Consider the following 17,670-nt stretch of genomic DNA (forward strand, 5'->3'; position numbering starts at 1 on the left):
TTGAGGCACGAGGATTCAAGTTTGAGGCGAGTTTGGGCAACACAGTGAGACCTTGTCTCAAAATAAAAAGTGAAAAGGGCTATGGATGTAGCTCAGTGGTAGAGAACCCTGGGTCCAATCATCAGTACCACCTCCCCTAAGTAAATAAACAAATAAATCAGTGATCACAACTGCTCCTGCCTTGTAGTACTTTGCAAGTGGGGAAGTGGGTGTGGCCATAGCACACTTCTCTTCTCCCCCCTTCGGATCTTCTCAGCCCAGGACATAGAATTCGACTGGATTTGGGCAAGAGAAGAACAGGAAAGAAAGGGGAAAAAAAAAAAAAGAAAAACACCATAGGAAGATATGCGAGATTGTCCAATTGAAGCCAATGTCTGTAGAGCAAATTTACAGACTCCAAGACACAGTGGTGAGAGCTGGGTCTCCAACTGTCCTTCTAAGCTCAAATCTGACATATATATGAACAGGGGGAATCATTTAGCCAGGCATAACTTTGCCCCATAAAAGAAAAGGACAAGTCGAGTGTGGTGACACACACCTATAATCCCAGGCACTCAGGTGGCTAAGGCAGGAAGATCACAAGTTCAAGACCAGCCCAGGGTGAAACCCTGTTAAATAGAGAGGAGCTAGGTGAGCTCAGAGGTAGAGCACTTGCCTAGCATGTGTTCAATCACCTGTATGAGGAGAGGGGAGGAAAGGGATGGGATGGAAAAATCATTACTGCAAGTCCACCAACACAGGCAAGAAGCTATGGGAGGCAAAAGAAAGAAGAAAATAGTAGTGAAAACCCAGGGACTTGTGCACGTTAAGCATGCATTTTGCTATTGAGCTATATACGCCAAGCCCCACAAAAGGCAAATTTAACATTGCCGAATAGCAAGACCTCAATGGAAATGAAATAGTGTTTTGAAAAATGCTATGGTTTTGGCAACCCAAATATTCCAGAAGAGCTAAAAAGGCTCTACTAGTTATTGGCTATGTGACCCCTCAGGAGACATACCCTTATGGTGTGTGGGTTAAAAAGGAGGAGTGGGTTTGGAATGGTGGTGTGGCTCAGTGGTAGAGCCCGTGCCTTGCATGTGAATGCCTGGGCTCCTTCCCTAGAATCAGAAACTGGAGAAAAAAAGAGGCGGGGGGCTTCAATTCATGGTGATGTATGGAGCTTAGAGCGAAAGTTTTGGAGTCCCTTTTTCTGAGCTTCAGTGTCCACCTCTTAAATAAGGACCACAATGATAGACATTGCACACAGCTGTGAGAAGAACTGGCAACTACACTAAGCAGAAGATACCAGCAGACAGCTCCTTGGTTCTCTCTGAAGTCACATATACAAAGTCATCATGCCCCTTCTTCTGCTCCACTGTGACTTTTTTTTTGGTACCAGAGATTAACTCCAAGGGCACTTAACCACTGAGCCAATACATCCCCAGCCCTATGTCGAGACAAGGTCTCGCTAATCTTCCAACTTGCAATCTTCCTGCCTCAGCCTCCCAAGTCACTGTGATTATAGGCATGTGCCACCCATGAGTGGCTCTATTGTGACTTTTTACCTTCACAATTTCCTGTGCCAAGATCCCTCCAACCACTGCACACACTGGGGCCATCTCGGAGAAGCAGTACCTAAAAAGAGAGGACAAGTGAAACACAGAACTGGGGAACAGGAGTGCTGATGTGACATCTGGAAGAGTTCAGAAGTGGGTCCACTGGAACAAACACATCCTACCAGGAAGAACCCATTCAGACAGAGGTTATCAATGCTGGCATCTAGGCGTGGAAGTTAAATCTGGCCCAGGGGTTGTAAATGGCTGGGAAAGACCTCTGTACTTTGGGAGGCAGGAATTCTTTCATACACAATTTTTTTTTTTTTTTAAGTTAAAGGAAAGACTATATCTGTGCTTCCTAAAAATAAGGTCTTACAAATATGTTTCAGTACCCTGGTCACATTCTCACAATTCTCCTCTGACTATAATGGGCAGTGGGTTCTATATGCTATTCCCAAACAAATGCCAGGGAGGAGGCCTGTGTTAACACGTAGGAAGCATGGGAAATTTGGGGCCTGAAATTAAAGCACATGGCAAAATAACGTTTTACAACCCACGCAGAAATCACCACTTCTGCAACAGGATGGGGCATCCACAGGACAATTTTTTTGCTATTACCGTCACTTGGTACTTCAAATCACTCATCCTGGAAATTAGAACGTACTCACCATCTCTACTTCCCCAAAGGGAGCATGATTTGCCAGCTCTACCCCTCAACACAAAGGTATTTATTAACTCAGAAAACTGGGACACGACAAGTTACAGGAATCAGCCTACCACCAAGGAGATCTTTGCCCTTTCTACTTAGTTACATAATTCTTCAAGACATTTAAATAATCACACATGTCCAAACATATAATTTTAAACCCAAATATCAACATTTGTTCTGCAACATATTAATATATATTTAAACTGTTCAACACTGCAATCATGTATTTTGACAAGGCTATACAAGTAACTCCTAATAAGGCAAAGACTGGCGTATTCTCAGCAACTTGGGAGGCTGAGGCAGGAAGATCATAAATCGGAGGCCAACCTCAGCAACAGTGAGATCCTGTCTCAACATGTTTATTTATTTATTTAGGTTACAGGTGGATACAATGTCTTTATTTTATATTAATGTGGTGCTGAGGATCGAACCTAGTGCCTCACACATGCTAGGCGAGCGTGCTACCTCTATGCCACAATCCCAGCCCTCAACATAAAATTTTAAAAAGGTTAGGGGTGTGGATAGTGGTAGAGCTGCTTACCTACCACATGCAAGGCCCTGGGTTCAATCTGCACTTAAAAACAAAAATATCTCAATGAGACAAAACAAACACTGCTACAAGAAAGAGAAATCTAAAATGTAGAATAAGGCAACCAGCCTCAACACCTTAAAAAAAAGAAAAAGTACCAGATAATAAATATTTTTGGGCTTACAGACATATAGTCTCTTTTATATAACATTTTTCAAGTCCACTGATAGTATCACAACTACTATATAGATGATATGCAAATAAGTGTGCTAATAAAACTTTATTTATAAAAACAGGTGCCTAGCCAGTTTTTAATCTGTATTCTGGATTAACAGTAAAAGAGGGCTGGGGATGTGGCTCAAGCGGTAGCGTGCTCGCCTGGCATGCGTGCGGCCCGGGTTCGATCCTCAGCACCACATACCAACAAAGATGTTGTGTCTGCCGAGAACTAAAAAATAAATATTAAAAAAAAAAAAAAAAGTAAAAGAAACAAATGCAACAGATGAACTTTTATGACATTTTTTTTTTTTTTTTTTTGGTACTGTGGATTGAACCCAGGAGCAATTAACCACTGAACCACATCCCTGGCCCTTTTTGAGACAGAGTCTGCTAAGTTGCTTGGGGCCTTGCTAAATTACTGATGCTAGCTTTGAAATTGTGATCCTCCTGCCTCAACCTCATGAGGCTGGGATTATATGTATGAGCTACTATGCCCAGGCCAAGGAAACATTTTAAAGACCCTTATATTTCTTTTTTTGGTTGTGTTGTTTTGGGTATGGGTGTTGAACACAGGAGAACTCCACCACTGAGCTATATTCCTAGCCCTTTTTAATGTTTTATTTTCAGACGGGGTCTCTAAATTATTAATGATGGCTTTGAATTTGTAATCCTCCAGCCTCCAAAATTGTTGGGATTATAGGTATGTGCCACCATGCCCAGCTCCTTCATACATATTTTTTAAAGTGTTTCCTGAGTAGCTCATACTTTTTTCAATTCTTCTTGCCAACAATGAATATTACAAGTAATTTTTTTTCAATCCACAAAGGATTTTGTTCACCTGACACATGATACGATATAATGGCATCAAATGGTCAATGCTTTTCTTTAGGTAATGGAATTATGAGTGACTTCAATTTTCATCTTTATGATTATGCTATAAAATCTGATTTTCCTATAATGAACTGGCAAGTTATTTATGCAATTTTGGGGAGGGGGAGGTTTGGCTTATTGTTTATGGTGTCAGGGACTTAACCCGGGGCTTTTTGCATGCTAGGAAAGCATCTACCACTGATCTATAGTCCTAGGTCTACTAACATAATTTAAAAAAAAATTTTTTTTTTAAGTTATCAATGGACCTTAATTTTTTTCTAAGTATTTATTTATTTATTTTTTAGTTTTCGGTGGACATAGCATCTTTGTTTGTATGTGGTGCTGAGGATCAAACCCGGGCCACATGCATGCCAGGCGAGGGCGCTACCGTTTGAGCCACATCCCTAGCCCTGATGGACCTTAATTTTATTTATTCACACGCAGTGCTGAGAATTGAACCCAGTGCCTCACATATGCCAGGTAAGTGCTCTACAATTGAGCTACAACCCCAGCCCAATAATCTTAAAACCAGAAAGTCGGGGTGGGAGTATAGCTCAGTGGTACAGTATATGCTTAGCATGTGTGGGGCCTTAGATTCCATCCTTAGCACCAAAACACCCCAAAACCAACCAAATAAAATACTAAACAAATCATTAATTCACAAATATTTTGTGATTTCACTTATATGAAATATTTAGAATAGTAAAAATAATGGTGGGGAGGAGGGAAGAATAAGGAGTTAATGGTGAATGTCCTTAATGTCAGTAATCTGTACACTGAGAAATGGTTAAAACAGGGCTGGGGATACATGTGGCTCAGAGGAAGAGCATGTGCTTAGCACGCTTGAGGCCCTGGGCTCAATCCCCAGCAATATAAAAAAAAAAGTGTAATAGCTTATATATATCTTATCACAATAAAAAAGTTTTTTCAACATACTCTACAAACATGTTATATGGTACCAGGGATTAAAGCTGTGCTTCAGTACTACTGAGCTACATCCCATGATGTTAATTTATTTTGATACAGGGTCTCACTAAGTTGTCAAGCAAACTTTGGCCTTATACCCTTTCTGTCTCATTTTCTTGAGTAGCTGGAATTACAGGCATGTACTACCATGCCCAAAGAAGAACTAGAAGCAATTAAATAACTACCAATAAAATATTGATTAAGTTAATGATCATATATCTAGAACACTGAAACTTTATGAAATACAAGTGACAGGCTTCTGTGTTTGTTAACATAAACAGCTCTGTGATATGCTGGGAAAGGCTATCAAGGAGCACAGATAGTAATGATCCATTTTGATATTAAAAAAGAGAAAATATAGCCAGGCATGGTGGTGCACACCTGTAATCCCAGCAGCTCAGGAGGCTAAGACAGGAGGATTGCAAGTTCAAAGCCAGCCTCAGCAATGGCGAGGCACTAAGCAATTCAGTGAGACCCTATCTCTAAATAAAATACAAGATAGGGCTGGGGATGTGGCTCAGTGGTTGAGCGCCCCTGATTTCAATCCCCAGTACCAAAAAAAAAAAAAAAAAAAAAAAAAAAAAAAAAGAGAGAGAGAGAGAGAGAGAATATATATGAATAAACAAAGAAAATCTGTGAGCTTAGACCCTGAAATCTTAACAGTGGCTAGATTTATAAATGGTCCTTTTCTTCCATGTTATACTTTCTAGAAACGGGCATCTGTTACTTTCATAATCAGAAAAGCAATAAAGCTCTCTGAAAAGAGAATAAATAACGTAACATGAAGGAGACTGCCAGCAACTCACAGATGAAGGAAACAGAGACTTGTGCACAGTCCTCCCTGCACGGAAGCAGCGCTGGGCAATTTGTGAGGGTGGCTCAGCTGTGAAGCAGCAGCTCATTTCCTTGCCAGCACCCCCATCACATCTCAGGTCATTTCACCTCGTGCCCAGAGACAGGCTTCAAAAGGCAACCAAAAACCTCTTACTTAGAAAGCAATAGAGTGGGAGCTCTCAACATGTGACATCTAGATATAGCTTTTTTTTTTTTTTTTTGGTAACATGGATTGAACCCCGGGGCTTTACCTCTGAGCTATACCCCCAATACTTTCGAGACAGGGACTTGATAAGTTGCCAAGACTGGCCTTGAATTTGTGATCCTTCTGCCTCAGCCTCTCGATTTGCTGGTATTACAAGTGTGTACCACCATTCTCATAGAAACCTGGGGGGGGGGGGGAAGCAACTTCCATGAAGAAGATAGGCAAGGAAAGACAACACTGGGGCAGAAATTCCCAGCCAGCAGCTCCCTAAGCTGTGGCTAGTCTTTTCTGGAAAGCAGGGCCTTTGAAGAACTATGCTGGCTGGCACCACAGAGTCAGACAGCTCACCACTCTAGACACCCAAAGTAGTCCCTCAGCTGTGTACACCTCACAGCCCAGCACGAGACACCAGGTGTGCTGGGCTGGCTTTAGCCTGCCGATGACTTCCTGGGTGCATCTGTTTGAAGTGAAGCCTGTCTGACTCAGTTCCCTCCTTCTGTGAAGCACAGAGTAGGCTTCTCTCTATGCTTTTTTTTTTCTTCCTCTTTTTGAAAAATATTTTGTTTTTAGTTGTAGATGGACACAATACCTTTATTTTACTTATTTATTGTTATGTAGTGTTGAGGATTGAACCCAGGGCCCTTGCACGTGCTAGGCGTGTGCTCTACTGCTGAGCCCCAGCCCCAGCCCCTCTCTGTGCTTCTTATACAGCATTTTTTCCTCCACTGCTGAGTTAGTGAGAGACAGAGAACCCATCCAAGCCTGCAGTGCCATCAGCCCTGACTTCATGGTGCTAACACTGCAGAAGCACCTTATGTAGACTGCTGTCCAATTTTATACAATGACCTTTTTTTTCAGAACTCTATAGGTAGTTTAGAAAGGAGGATACACTAACTGACTTTACTGTTAACCTTGTGAAAAGACTATCTTTTTCAGACGATTTCATCATTTAAATAAAGAGGAAATAATAACATACAATTTTAAGAGACTGATGAGATAATTCAATGCAGTAACACAATAGGTAAAGCATATAGTCTTCAATATCAGACACTACTGGTAATAGGTACAGAAATTTGGACTAGTCACTTAACTTCTCTGAGGTTGATTTCTATACCTACAGAACGCATTGTTGAGAAGACTGAGAGACAGTCTATAAAAGCAACTACTAATGCCTGGAGTGTGGCAGCTGCTAGATAAATTGTAATGGACGACAGCTATCATTACCAATGCTACAATCCAGGGGCGCAGCAAAGCTGCTGAAGCTCCCAGAGACAAAGAAAGGGAACTAAAATGGGATGATCCCAGAATTGCTTTTAAGGAGTTCATGGTTTAGCCACTACGTGACCTTCTCTAACCAAATCCCAAGCCCGACTGTATGTGAGCAAAAGACTGGGGGACCTAAGGTGAAAACGCCTCAGTGCCAAAGATTAGGGTGCTGACAACATGGACATCTTGGGTGGTGGATACACAAATTGCCAGGCTAGAATGGAGGTCAAAGTGGCAATGTCTACCAAACAATGAACTGCAACTTTGGACCCATAAGTTCCCCTTCCACTCACTCATTCTGTAGCTGCACAAGGTCCCACACTGAAGCATCATGTGAGAACAAAACCCTGAACAAAATTCCATCAAGCAAGTGATTGGTTCACTAACACTATATTGAAAAAAGGGAGTAAATTATGCACTGATATGAAAATGTCTCCTAAGAGATAAATGTATAGTGAAAATCAAGAGGTATAATACTGTTACTAAAGCTGCCTTGAATTTCAAATCATATAAATAGATCTTTACATACTGTCAAAAACAGAACCCGCAGGGCCAGGAATGCGGTGCAGTAGGAGAGCATTTGCCTAGCATGAATAAGCACTGAGTTCAACCCCCAATATCATTAAAAAGATAAAAACAGAACATGTGCCTCTTTTACCTTTTATCTACTATTACACCAGTGGAAAGGCAGAGGCCTATAGGAGTTAGCAGAATGTGGCATAGGGAGCTGTCTTCAGGGCTTTAGAAGTCTCTATAAAGAATCTCCCCAAACTAAGGCAAACACGGAAACCAGGTGTTTCTCCATCTGAGCCAAACTTGACAGACAAACACTGAGACAAACCTGACGAAGTCGTCGGGAAGCAAATCAGGACTAACACCCAATGAGTCAAGCACATCGTTTCGTATCTGGAGCAGCAACTCAGAATCTTCCCCGTAGGTGTCAGAACTAGGATCTCTTCCTTTATCCGTGCGGAATTTCAGAAGCACTGACAAAGGGGAAAACGCAAGAGTTTATACACACAGTCTTCTCATAAGGAACATTCACAGATCTCAACTATCAAAACAAGTATTTTTCCTATAGGAAGCAGTGTCTAATGTGGACCACGTGAGCTGATGGGAAGGGGCTGAGCATTCTCTCCTTGGCAGCCCCCAGTCTGCCCTTCCCCATCCCTCCCAACAGATTAAAAAAATACCCATAGCTCCACCTCAGCAGATGGCTGCAGAGGTGGACAACAGGGAGGTATTTTGAGATACCTGGAAGAAGGGTACCCAGAAAAACAACAGAGGAAGTAGAAATTAGTTGTTCTTATTGCTCATTATGTATTCAAAGCCCAAGCAATCCTCATTGGTCTCTTGTACCTGCTTTATGATACACTGTAGTGACTAGTAACTGCACTTTTGGTGTGTTTTGGGGGGCATGCTGGGGATTAAATCCAGGGGTGCTTCACCTCTGATCACATCCCCAGCCTCTTGCTTTTTATTTTGAGACAGGATCTTGAGAGGTTGCTTAAGGCATCATTAGATTGCTGAGGCTGACCTTGAACTTGTGATCCTCCTGTCTCAGCTTCCCATGTCACTGGGATTACAGGTGTGTGCCACTATGCCCAGGTCCTTTTTTTTAATGAAATGCGCTGGATGTCTCTACAATTTTGTTCAAATGATTAAAGAACTTGGAAAAGTTGTTACTGCTATTGATGCATAACATACTGCTGTTATTGGTCTTTTACATTAACATTATATTATATATTACAAATATATCCACATACAAAATATAAAATATTAATAAAAACATATTTATGTGTAATTATACTATATTTTGAATATATTATAATTATATATAATTTGAATTTTTGAAAACTTCAGCTGTGCTGTCAACTTTGGAAAAAGTATCCTGGTTAACAGCCATACAGGTCTACCAATGTTACATTTAGTATTTTTTTTTCACTTACACAATAGAACAATAGGATGCAAAAATATAAGGGGGTCTGACACCATCTGTAGGGCGGTGTCAAGTTGAGGCTTCCCTGAGGATGCAACAAGTGAGCTCCATGTGTGCAGACGCTTCCTGCAGAGGGCAAAGGTCCTATTATGACCAGAGGAGACATCAGGAGGGAGGCACACATTCTAGGCATTAGTTCAAACTGCTGCCTTCTGCCAGAAAGGCCAAATACTCAGACTGACTCATCGGACAGACAAGTCTCTACAAACAAAACCTCCCTTAATACAAAAACTATGTCAACCTCTAGAAATGGATGTTTAAAGGTTGTGAATAAGATGAAAGTTTCCAATGATGGTATTGAATAAGAGCTACTGTGTGTGGAGACACCAACAAGGCAAGAACTTTCAGTCTAAGCAAAAAGACATGGACAGGAGCAGGATACTGATGATCTCAATGCAGGCAATGCTCATGATCTCAATGCTACCACTGCACCTTGTCCTGTGTCCCTGCATGCCAAATGCAGAGACATTCTTGCTTTCTGTGTACTCCCAAGGCAGAAGGTCAGCTGGCTATGAACCTTATCCCCAAGTAACACTTTCTCCTATAATCACAAGGCTATTTCAGACGGGATGTGTAAGCATGGGAGTGAGTTTCTTTTTTCTTTTTTGGCACTGGGGATTGAACTCAGGGGCACTTGACCACTGAGCCACATTCCCAGCCCGATTTTGTGTTTTATTTATGGACAGGGTCTCACTGAGTTGCTGAGTGCCTTGATTTTGCTGAGGCTGCCTTTGAATTAGGGATCCTCCTGTCTCAGCCTCCTGACCCGATGGGAGTATAGGAATGCACCTCCATGCCCAGCTTGAGGGTGAGTTTCTAGGTGCAAGACCTGGGCATACTTCATACTTCTTGTTCTCTTCTACAAGGATACAACTTCCAGAACTCTTACTACTTCCTGAATACTTGGCAGTCAACTCAAATCCAATATGGATCCTGGCCAATACTGTTCCACCATTATCCAAGTCTACCTTCTGACTCTGCAGATGAGTTGGTTATATCCCAATCTGCAGTATACAAATACACTGAAATAAGCATTTGGGGTCTGGGTGGAGAAAAGACTGCAGTGGTGGCAGTTACTCAATTTGCAGCAAGACTTTTCTAGCATTGTCCCATTATATAAAGACCTCCAGAAATCTGCTAGTCCAGCCAAACCAGAATACTCCAGTTGAGTCTGAGAATGCTAGCTACTATTTCTGTCAATGACTCCTAAGACAGGGCAACAAGATACAGCATTGCTATTAGTGCTGCCCCAACAAATGATAGAGGCAAAGACCATCCCAGTCTGATTGTACCACACAATCCTAGGCAAAGTGGCTTAGTGAAAACCAAGTGAGGATGCTTGCTTTCAAGTGTCTGGAATTATAGCAATAGGAGCCCCAGGCTGGTGGCCTCCCATACAGATTCTCTCATTTCTGGGTCACTGGGACAGAAGCACTGTCATAAGGGACCAGGAAATGTAATTTTTTTCAGCCTTCACCACAAGACTTTTTAACTTTTAGTTAGAAAGTATAGCTCCAGGAACCAGGTGTGGTAGTGCACGCCTGTAATTCCAGGAACCCAGGAGGCTGAGGCAAGAGGACTACAAGCTTGAGGCCAGCCATAGCAACTTAACAAGGGCTTAAGCAACTTAGAAAGATATTCTCAAAATACAAAAAAAAAAAAAAAAGCCCAGATTGTTACAATACTTGTTTTGTACCATACATTACGTTGAACACATTTCAAATATGAACACTCAGTCATAATCCATGAGATCAGTAAGTATCATCACCAACCTTATAAATAAGGAAATTCAAGTTCAGAGACATCAAGAGACTGCTTACTATAATTACTAAGAAGTAGTAAAGCAGAAATGTAAATGTGGACCTGCCTTCTTCCATTAGGGAACAAGGGTTTCAGTGGTCTAGCTCTTTGTCCTCCACTTCAGAAGAACCCTCATTTGAGCACATTTTCGTGAGATGCATTTTCCAGATTGACCTGAACTCTCACAATGGGTGCATTCATTGAGACTATTAGTTCAGTGGGTGTACAGTGGAGGTGACAGTGACATAAAATCTTGCCCGTCAATCTTCAGAGAATAAAACCAGCTTCAACTCAAGATGGCACTAAGAGAAAGGGTGAAGGGAGCCAGCAGCTGGCCATGCTGGTTCTCTAGGCCCCTGGCCTGTTCCTGATGCAGTTTGTGTGGATGAGGGCCAGCAGGCTGGTACCAACCACATACCTCACTAACCACATCTGAAGTGCTCTCAAGGGCCACTGGGAAGGGGTCCAGTCGGTCAGGTCACTTACTTGCAGTAAAGCAAACAGAAGCCGTCTTTTCCACTCTTTTTCTAATGCCAGCCCTCCAGTTAACAGGGGTGGAGGGGGCAGGAGAAAACCCATGTTCTAGAAGTGTAGCAGTCCCAGGACTGACCCTAGCCCCTGGTAAGTTCTTGCTTATTAAATTCTCCTTCGTTCTGCTTTCTGCAGCTCCCTGACAGACAGACACATACACATCACTGTTGACTCTGTATTTCTGAAAGCACTTCCCCACCAGTTCACACATTATAAACCCATTCTGTTAAGATCAAACACTGTCAGGGATGGAAAACAGCTCTGCCAAAAGATGACTCATCAAATCGTATCCAAACACCGCACAAAATTAGAGTTCCAAACTTGATTAACTTCATCTGAACCTTTTAATTAACTCAGGCTGTTGGAAGTCCAGGGGTGGGTAACATCATTGCTGGAGATGATGGGTATGTCTCTGCTTAAGTTCAGGACTTGCCCATGTAGTGGAGAAGACAAATGTTGAAAATGAGAAAACAAGTACCTTTTCACATATGGACTGTATGTACATGAATATATCGCCACCTTTGCAAAACTGTTTGAACACTCACATTGATATCTGATCCAAATGCAGAACACCAGATTAGTGCTATTTTGGATGGCAATATTAATAATAACTGTTTCTTTCTAAAAAATTCAAATATGTGATTATAGGGACTGGGGCTGCAAGCTCAAGTGGTAAAAGTCGTGTGTAGCATGCATCAACCCCTAGGTGCCACAAAGCACCACAAAAAACAATTATATTATATTCAATGTAATAAAAAACTAAGTGCAAAATAACTAAACATTTTAACTGGGGGTGTGTGTGTGTGTGAAGTAACAGTGTCATGAAGTAGCCCCAAACACAACTGCTGCCCTTCAAAATGGCTCAGTTTAGGTGGGGACAAGGCGGAACCTCCACTACAACCTCATTTACCTGACGGATGCCTAGTGCTTTTCTAGCTACAAAAAACCCTTGCTTGGATCTTTCCCTCTTCCCAGTTACTTCAATTCGTTGGGACTCATTATTATTTTTAGAACCAATCTGGAAATGTGTTCCACTCTAACTCAGGCTCAGTGGAGCACACCTATAATCCAAATAATGCGAGAGGGTGACGCAGGAGGTTCATAAAGTTTGAGGTCAGTCAAGCACCACCTGAAGAAATTACTCATCTGACTGTGTTACCAACGATTCAGCTGTGAGCTCTGGATAGGACACTCAACTCTCGCTGCCCCATGCACCCGAGGGTGAGGCACCATAGGTCCAGATGGCTGGCTGTCATGTACCCCTACTATAGGCCTTCCTTGGAGGAGGCTCTTAAAAAGTATCTGCTGTACAAGAAGCCTCAACATTTGGTGATGAAGGAAAAGCAGGAAAGAGGGTGCATAGTAAAGTGACACAGGAAGATCTTCACAAATCCACACCAGGCTGCTCCTTTACTAATTCGACTGCTTAAGATATTAGAATGGTTCTGTTTCTTTTTTCTTAAAATATTTATTTATTTATTTTTTAGTTATCGGCGGACACAACATCTTTGTTGGTATGTGGTGCTGAGGATCGAACCCGGGCCGCACGCATGCCAGGCGAGCGCGCTACTGCTTGAGCCACATCCCCAGCCCATGGTTCTGTTTCTTATCAAGTATTAAAGTGTCATGGAAACAGCAAGAAGAAAAAGACATACATATCTACCCACAAGAGGAAAACAAGAAAGAAATTCAACCTAGAAACGTTAAAGTACATGTGCACAAACACATCCTGAGCACCAGGGCCACTCAGTACCTTGATCTCTTTTCCCAGGAAATTTACCTCCCTGGCCTCCCCCAAGACTTACTATATAATGCCCCTTTTTGAGCAGTAAGCCCTCCCCACCTGCTATGGTTTTAGGTAAATGTCCCTACAGGGCTCATGTAATAAAGGGTTGGTCCACAGGTTGGCACTACTGAGAGGTCAAGTCACTGAGGGCATACCCTTGAAGCCGATGACATAACCCCAATTCCTCCCATTCGATCTCTTTTGGTTCCTGGCCATGAGGTGGGAAGTGGTTCTGCTGCATCATGTACTCCCCCCATTATGTGTGGCCTTATAACAGGCCCAGAAACACTGAGGTCAACCTATCATGGATTGGAATATCCAAAACTGTGAATCAAACTAAGCCTTTTCTAGTTATAAGCTGACTATCTTAGGCATTTGTATCAGTTACAGAAAGCTAACATCCTACCCTTTTACCTGCCCAGTGAACTTAGTTGATGACATCATCACTTACCAGAGGAAGACAGGGAAATACACTGATTCTCTTAGTTCCATCTCATTCTCAAATTTCTGAAAAAATGTTGAGGTACCCAGATGAAAGTTGTTTATGCGGAAAAAGGGGAGTATTAATTCTCAGAAATGACATCAAAACAAGATGCCATTTTCTGTCGAACATAATTAAAGACTGAGATCACTCAGGCAGAGGTAACTGCACCATCACACAGAGTAGAGGGGAATAAGAATGAACCATGTGGAAACACAGTATTAAGGATTTTTGCAAAAGGTCATGGAACTTGACAAGTGATTGAATTATACACAAATGTTCACAGCCATGCTATTCATCACAGAAAATGTAGAAATAATCTCATGTTCAATAGTAGGATAATAATACAGAATATCCTGACAGAATATATTATTATTTAGCTACTAAAATTATGGTTAATAAGTTTTAGTCACCTTTTCCCCCCAACACTTAGGTTAGATTATATCACACACACACCCTATATTCAGAATAAGCTCTACTATGTAAAATATGAACGAACGAAGTAAGTACAACTATTACCTCATTTTGAAGACGTGAAAATGAAGTGTAGGAGAGGCTCATGGCACAATGAACTCTCAAGTTACTACACAGCCAAGAATACTGGCACATGCCTGAATCCCAGAGACTCAGTAGGCTGAGGTTGGAGGATCACAAGTTCAAGGCCAGCCTCAAAAACTTAGGGAGACTGTGTCTCAAAGTGGGAGAAGAGCTGGAGATGTAGCTCAGTGTTAAGACTGGCCCTGCACTGGGCACAGTGGTGCATGCCTGTAATCCCAGCAGCTCAGGAGGCTAAGACAGGAGGATCCGAGCTCAAAACCAGCTTCAGCAACAATGAGGCGCTAAGCAACTCAGTGAGACATTGTCTTCAAATAAAATACAAAATAGGGCTGGGGATGTAGCTCAGTGGTTGAGTGGCCCTGAATTCAATCCTCAGTCCCCCGTCAATCCCCGCCAAAAAGATTGGCCCTGGATTCAATTCACAGCACCACCCACACACACATAAAGGAAAACAAAAGGAAAAAAAAAATGAGTTGGCTTTCTCACCTCAGAGTACACCAATTTAAAAAATAACAAACCGGGGCTGGGGATGTGGCTCAAGCGGCGGCCCGGGTTCAATACTCAGCACCACGTACAAACAGAGATGTTGTGTCCGCCAAAAAAACTAAAATAAATAAATAAATTCTCTCTCTCTCTCCCCCCCTCTCCTCTCTCTAAAAAAATAAAAAATATGGGGCTGGGGATGTGGCTCAAGCAGTAGCACGCTTGCCTGGCATGCGTGCGGCCCGGGTTCGATCCTCAGCACCACATACCAACAAAGATGTTGTGTCCGCAGAGAACTAAAAAATAAATGTTGAAAATTCTCTCTCTTTCCCCTCTCTCTTTAAAAAAATAAATAAATAAATAAATAAATAAAAATAAAAAATAACAAACCCCAAATTCAGGCTCTAGTATAGCCAAGTATTTTATTCTTCCCCTTAAAAATAGCAAAGGATTTCTAAGTTTCACTTTTTAGACTAGGTCTCATCAAGCTGCTGAGGCTGACTTGCTATACTCTTGCCTCAGCCTCCCAAGCAACTGGGATTACAGATGTGCACCACACCACACCGCTCGACTCTCACCTTTAATTCGTACACTAGAAGCAATCAAAAAAGACCACAATTTAGAAGACCTCAAAAATATAGAAGCAAATTTTGTAGAAGCAAGTATAAAATACCATGGGCCCCCTTCTGCATGGCCTTTATCTAAGCTTTTCTAACCGCACCCTCTAGTCACAGAGCTGTTCTGACAGAGCCCTCTACATTCAGACCCATCCTGCCTGGTCACAAGTATCAGGGAAAGAGGGTCTTTTCTCCAGTCCAGCATTTGAGTGGCACATGACCTTGACTCTGGGCATCTGCTGCTCTCTGCCAACTGCTCTTGCGGAGGGAAGATGGCACAGGACATCCCCGTGACTGTTGTCTGACAGTCACAGAAAAGATGTGAGGCTTTCAACAAGACTTGCAGCTGGGCCCTAGGGCCTATGAGCAGCTCAAACATAAGCAGATGCTGGGGGTCGGGGCCTGCAAAGAAGGCAATAACAAAACAAGGCAGGTTGCTGACAATGTGCCCTATTATTTTACTCTGATCTCCATGGGTCTCAGTTTCCCTTTTGCACAAGAAGAATAAGAAAATGTCCCAGGGTCCCTGTGAAGTTCAGATGAAATAATGGTCATAACGTAGTATTAGTAACACTTATAATTAAAGTCACACTGAGCACTTTGTTGGGTCATGTTTAAACATAAGCTCTGGGGATGACCACTTTGGCTCAGGTTTTGATTCTAATGCTTCCTGGGGCAATGTGACCCTGGACAAATGACTTAGCTTCTTCAAGTCTCAATTTCTTCACTTGAAAATAGGACACCATCTGATCTTTTTCTTTAAATAAATAAATAAATAGATAGATAAATTTTAGTTATAGTTGGACACAATACCTTTATTTCATTTATTTATTTTTATGTGGTGCTGAGGATTGAACTCAGGGCTTCGAGCATGCAAGGGGAGCACTCTACCGCTGAGCCACAACCCCAGCCCACAATCTGATCTTATGTAGATATACTTAAAGCTGCACTTAAATTACATAACCAATAGTAATTAACACACTGTATACATCCCTGGCTGCCATCAATTCTTAGGATACTGCCTTAGTCCGTCCTCTTACCATGTTGCACTTGCTGACATCTGTAAAATATCAAAGTGTATTTATGGCTCACCTCTGCCCTTACCCTCACCTCTCTTCTCTGTTCATAGCTGTGCCTTCTTCCTTCCTGAATGACTGTGGTCTCTGCACTGTCTACCACTGATAAAATAGTGGTGTATGTATACACACACACACACACAACACACACACTGCTTTCTTTTTTTGTTCTCCCTATAAATTATTTTTCAATATTGTGGTCATGACAATAGCAAAGCAACAAGCAATAAGCCTCTGCTCTAGCACTGGAAACTATTTCCCTGTAGCTGTCTTGTCCTCAGCAGTTCTTGTCATTGGTTGACACCAAAAACCTACTAGGGAACATTACGCCCAAAAAACAATGGCAGTCTATTGCCTGGCTGGTGAAGTTTACAAGTTTATTTATTTTGCAGTGCTGGGGATCAACCCAGGACTTCACACATGCTAGGCAAGCACCTCTACTACTGAACTACAACCCAAGCCCTTACAAATCTTTTCTCCCTCCTTCAATTTTTTTTTTAGTTGTAACAAAGGCACTGAGCCCTCACAAGTTCTAAAATAAGAAACTTCTTCTGCAGAGGACTGATTCTGAAATCAAGCTGGCAGAATCAAGAGACAAAGTTAAAAATCAGAGAGCAGCCAGGCAGGATGGCACACACCTATAATCTCAGCTACTCGGGAGGCTAGAGCAGGAGGATTGCAAGTTCAAGGCCAGCCTCAGAAACTTAATAAGATGGCTCTCAAAATAGGAAGGGCTGGAGATGCACCTCAGTGGTAGCGGGTCCTTGTGTTCAATCCCTAGAACTACAAAAATAAAGAAACAAAAACCAGAGCCATTGATGGTATAATTGAGAGGGAACTGAGAAATGAAGAATAATAGAAACAAAGTTTTCTATTTCTAAAACATTGTAAGTTAAAAAGGAAGAAAAGAGAAAATAAATCCTATAAGTGCCCATTAATAATGAATTATGCAAAAGAATTCATGCAATAATGAGGTGTAAAAACCAGGAAGCTGGGGCTGGGGATGTGGCTCAAGCGGTAGCGCGCTCGCCTGGGCATGCCCGGGTTTGATCCTCAGCACCACATACCAACAAAGATGTTGTGTCCGCCGAGAACTAAAAAATAAATATTAAAAAAATTCTCTCTCTCCTCTCTCACTCTCTCTTAAAAAAAAAAAAAAGAAAAAGAAAACCAGGAAGCTGCAGAAGCATACACAAGAAATGG

At 42.0% G+C, this 17,670-nt stretch overlaps 1 protein-coding gene across 2 annotated transcripts in view; it reads right to left on the reverse strand.

The window, feature by feature from the left end:
* Nucleotides 1-17,670, reverse strand: part of Sae1 (SUMO1 activating enzyme subunit 1) — a 61,318-nt gene that overhangs the window by 4,152 nt on the left and 39,496 nt on the right. For both annotated transcript variants that reach the window (XM_026410417.2, XM_077793028.1), the window contains exons 7-8: nucleotides 7,978-8,122; nucleotides 1,548-1,617 (exon numbers count right to left, since the gene is read on the reverse strand). In XM_026410417.2, coding sequence (XP_026266202.1) covers nucleotides 1,548-1,617; nucleotides 7,978-8,122 — 215 coding nt within the window. The remainder of the gene's footprint in view (nucleotides 1-1,547; nucleotides 1,618-7,977; nucleotides 8,123-17,670) is intronic.

This window comes from Urocitellus parryii, chromosome 15 (genome assembly GCF_045843805.1).
Source record: "Urocitellus parryii isolate mUroPar1 chromosome 15, mUroPar1.hap1, whole genome shotgun sequence".
Classification (NCBI taxonomy): domain Eukaryota; kingdom Metazoa; phylum Chordata; class Mammalia; order Rodentia; family Sciuridae; genus Urocitellus; species Urocitellus parryii.